The following is a 5,011-nucleotide window of genomic DNA, read 5'->3' on the forward strand; positions in this document are numbered from 1 at the left end:
ACACCTCAAAAGAAAAGCGTTACACAAAATTAACAAATTTGTTCCGTCGATAGAAATTGCAAATGCTCATTAAAAATGACATTCTGTGTCATTATCAAATAATGAAGACGATTTACTAATAAAAGAAGTTTCAAATAATAACACTGGTGACCAATAAATTAATTTGTTGCGGACGAGATCACAGATTTTTTTCCGATATTCAGAACCATCAGTTCAATATATAATTCATTTGTTAAGGCCATGTGACGAGTGGGTCACGTGACCGGATTTCTACCTACCGCCAATTTTTTTATTTCCCAACTCATTTTCAAACGAAGCGCGACATCGAGTTAAAAATTTAGGATAATAAATAAGAAGCACTAAAGAAGATGAGTCTGGTGCTAAATTTTAATTTTTATGAAAAAAGCAACAAAAAATTATTTGCAACAAAAAACTTTTTCGTGATTACACAAATTAAGGATCAGACGCATCATTCTTAGTACTTCTTGTTTAGTATCCCAAATTTTCAACTCAATGTGGCGATGCGTGTGAAAATAAGTTAAGAAATAAAAAAAGTGGCGGTAAGGGATCGTCCATATATTACGTAACACTTTTTTCTTTTGTTTATATCGTTGTGTCTTTCTCAACTTCACATCAATTTCATGCTCGTCTTTATTCAAACAAAAGAAAAACGCGTTACGTAATTTATGGATGATCCCTAAGGTAGGAATCTGTTCATGTGACCCACTCGTCACATGACCTTAATTAATTTTCCTATTATATGCAATAAGCAAATTGTAAAAATTGTGCAAATAATGTCTCAAATCCTTCTCATTATGTGAAAAAAGGTTTACAAGTAATTATAAGAGCTAAATGTGCCTAATAAAGTGACAAATGCTGCATTTAGTGAATCATTGGGATCTTGCATAAGAATCGACTTTAAAACATATAGGTCTTATTAAAATTCTCGGACACTTTTTTCGGGCATTTTATTAGTCAGAATAAGTTTGCAAGTGTTTATAATAAAAAATATAGTTTAAAAAATATTTGAACCTTGCATTTCTAGGAAATTATTTAAACAGTCGCATTTTGCACCATCTAAAAATCAACCGATTTGCTTTTTCTTGAGAGATTATGTTTTTAACTCATATATACATATATATTAGGGCGGCCCAAAAAATTATATTTGAAAAATTTCAGCGGGCACGTAGAGCAAATCGTTCTGTTAGTCAAATAAATGTGCCCATATTTTTTTATTTGCAAAAAAAAATTGTATCCGTTGCTCTGAGGCTTCAAAGTTTCCTGATTTAAAGTAGAGAAGTCCTAACACCATCTACAGGTTCGACCTGGATAGCAGTTGTAGATTTATTATCTTATTATTACTCTGCCATTCTACTCATTGCCAGTTACCGTAGTTTGGGACACAACAAATATGATGCAAAATGAGGGGCCCGACCAAGGGTCAACTTTTTTTTTGCAGCCGTCCATATGCAGTCTCTTTAGCCGGTGTTCAACTTTAATCTCAATTAAATTATAAGTGTATTAATTTTTTTTCTATCAATCTGTTCTCAATAGTTTCAAAAATGTCTCTTGAAAATATCAAATTACATAATTATATCCAAAGCTCACAATGAACCACCAAATATTGCCATTTTATGCGATTTTTTATATGCCTAAAACTTTGACATAACATTTCTGAGATATAAAAATGCGATAAACGCAATATTTGCTGATAAGTGATTAAGCATATAGAAGTTCAAATAAATCAACTCAGAATTTCCTGGCCAAAATCCAAGAAGTAAAAATTGGAAACCTTTTACATGGTAAACTCCATAAGACATACAAATGGCTAGAGCAACGGGTAAAAATAATGTTTTTGCAAATAAAAAAACATTGGTAAATTTATTTGCCGAACAGAACAATTTGGTCAATACACTACTTGAGAAATTTCAAAAATATATTGTTTTTTATTGGAAAGTTATTAAGTGTACATACTAAAAAACTTCTGAGGGCGCTATATGTCCAACGCTCATTAATAAACGAATAAGTTTACTGATTCTTTATTTGATCATAGATTCAAGGTAATTAAATAAAATATTCAAAAAAAAGGATAAATTTAAAAAAAGCGGCGAATCTATAATATTATCTTTTTTTCTTATTTTCTCATCAACCTTTAGCCTAATACAAAAAAGATTGAGATCAAAAACACATCTTCCATCGAGCTTCTACGACTTTCATCTCTAAATTTCGGTGGTAAAATCAATAGTTTTGAAAGGAATTGAGAAAGGCTATCGTGTGCTATTTTAAACTTGAGGTTTAAAGATAAATTGATTTCAAAAAAGTTTCATGTACATAAATTCGATATGGACCTAATGTAGAACCAATTACACTAAGTGGCTACGACATATACGAGTATCCTTACGCACGTACATTTAATTACAAGCCCTATGACAAAACCTATGAGAGGACTTTCTACGTCTTCTTATTATTTGTTATTGACTTGAAAAACGTGTTTGACATACTCATCATTGAGCTGGTAGGATGTTTGGAGATGGTAGAGGTAGTTGTAGCTGTAGTTGTAGTAGTAATGTTGATTTCGGTTTCGCTCCTAGCACTTGAATCCGGCCACGGATTGTAAGTGACGTATATATGAGTACATCTATACACGTCACTGGTGCAGCCTTCTCTGCAAGAACTCCAAGAGCAATTGAACAATCCAGCAAGGTCTTCTCTTTTTGAGGTGATGCAGGTGACGGGTTCGGGGGAGAAGTCGGCGGCCAAGGTGCTGATTGCCGGATCCACGTAAAGCGGCACCAGGAAAAGCAAGGCCGCACCGCCGGAAGTAGCAAGCAGGGCCAGAGCGGAAGTCGCGTAAAAATTGAAGCGCTCACGAAAAGTACGGCGAGGCGGTCGACGCCGCGACGCGCCGAACCCGAGTTCCAGCAGTTTACGACGACGCTGTTCCTGGTCTTTTGATTCGTAGGTCTCTGGATTATGCTGGCACTGACTGCAACTAGCGTCTAACAAGAGCTCAGAACTGCTACCGCGCATTCCTACTGCAGACACTTGAAGTGGGAGTGTCAGAATACAACGAACACACCTGCTAGGATTTAAACTACGAACAGATGATTGATCAAGTTCTCTCTGCCTTGTGACATTGGAGAGTATCCGTTTTCGACCAAATTCAGCGTCAGTTAAAATGTAGCATTGTTTTTTTCAAACAAAAGATGTACATAATTCCAGAAGTAGGTAGGCAACTTTAATATGATCTTTTTCCTTAACGTCATAACTATTGCTTGATAAAAATATCTAATTTTACTCATACTTGATTGCTTATCCACATTTGAGTACAGATTTTATTTGGACGATTGATAAAAGGTAGTGACTATTTATCGGAAGTACATCCTATAATTTTATTTTATTGTCTTCTGGCATTAAAAACTATCCGCATCTGCTGGAAGCATTAAGACAACCCACAATCTGTTGCGTCTCTTTTCCTTACTCTTTTACACAACCGTTCTTTATGAAAATTACATAAACTCATAATCACATGAATTCACCAACATTACTTTCATCAGCATATTCTATTATCTTCTTCAATGGAAATTTCTCGTTAATAATGTGATCAAGTAATTATTTCCGTATCATTATCACCTCTTTCGAGTCGATTTCGTTAGTGCCCTTTAAATAGATAATCACACAATCATTGCAATGAATTTTGAGCTTTTACATACATGTTAAAGTTTTTGCATGTATTGGCAATGTTGACAATGATTTTGGCCCTCATAAGAATATAGGTCACGCAAATTACTCATTCCTTATCATTGGCAAGGTATTGACAGTAAATTTTCTCAACCGGTTATGTAAAATTATTCCCAGTTCTTTTTTTTGTGCAAACAGTCTCCTTTCGATTTGTGAATACCTTTATCTTATCCATTATGTTGATTATTAAAATAACAATAGTATTAAGTATCGTTCAGGATGCGAATTTAGTTAAAAAGTCATTCATTTATTATCCTAAATGGATTGGAAACATAAAACTGTTTAGAAGCTTAAAACTGCTTCAAATATATGTTCATGTATCGAAATTCATAGGCGCTTCAATCCTTTCAATTCTCTGACACACTTAACTCACAACGGTGAGTCAGTCTGTATAAGAAATAAATGCTACAAATAACACTCTGTGAATATATATTTTTAAGATTTATGCGGAAATAAATAGTGACCGAATCGACCGGCGATGTCGAGACAGGGCTTAATATGTTACACCGATCCAGTAAGTCGTATCGTCATCGACTGATCCCGGACCGCGAGTTAAAACGCGACTGTCGCCACTGTCTCTGCTTTCTTGGAAACTACCCCAATAGGGCGGGGTTCCTGGAACGCGTGCGCCACATTCCCCACCTGGCAGTCATAACCTCTTGTTTACGTTCTTAAGCGTCGAAAGTCACCATATATTCTTGCGCGGTCCTATTATCATCTTTTAATTACGCCTCATAATTAGGCTAATATAGTCCTCGTGCTCGCCTAATCTCCCGTCTACTGGCGGAAGTAACAATGAATTATAAAAGTAATATAGATCAGTTTCCGTTTTATCTCAATTATCTTCCTTTATGACATTGAGTTTCTACAGAAATATTTTTTTCCCTACTGCCTAATTTTAAGGAGGAACATGCAATGAATAAAATCTAAGATTTTTTAATGCCCTTGAAATATGTTAAACTTATATATTAATTCTGCGACAATTTTTAAAATATCAATTTTTTTACCAATTTGTGTAGAAAATATGAGCTTTTCAATAAACGCTGTGTTTTATGGATCTAGCCCAGCAGATTTATATAAATAGGAGATTTCTATTAAAAAGTCCAAGATCAAACAACATATAAATGCGTAGACGAATCTTCCTAAACATCACAAAGATTAGTAAACTGAAATCTCACCACCGATTAATATATAATAATTAATTTTAAAGTAGTGTAATACACCTTGTTAAGGAAAAATCACTTTCAAATTTGCAAGGCTGCATGAGGAT

The 5,011-nt window shown here is 34.4% G+C and overlaps 1 protein-coding gene across 1 annotated transcript in view; it reads right to left on the reverse strand.

Moving 5' to 3' along the window:
- The window catches only part of LOC117175797, a 624,882-nt gene extending 620,600 nt beyond the window's left edge, over positions 1-4,282 (reverse strand). The window contains exon 1 of the mRNA XM_033365544.1: positions 2,502-4,282. Coding sequence (XP_033221435.1) covers positions 2,502-3,030 — 529 coding nt within the window. The 5' untranslated portion in view covers positions 3,031-4,282. The remainder of the gene's footprint in view (positions 1-2,501) is intronic.
- Between the last annotated feature and the right edge of the window lie 729 nt (positions 4,283-5,011).

This window comes from Belonocnema kinseyi, chromosome 7 (genome assembly GCF_010883055.1).
Source record: "Belonocnema kinseyi isolate 2016_QV_RU_SX_M_011 chromosome 7, B_treatae_v1, whole genome shotgun sequence".
In the NCBI taxonomy this organism is placed as follows: domain Eukaryota; kingdom Metazoa; phylum Arthropoda; class Insecta; order Hymenoptera; family Cynipidae; genus Belonocnema; species Belonocnema kinseyi.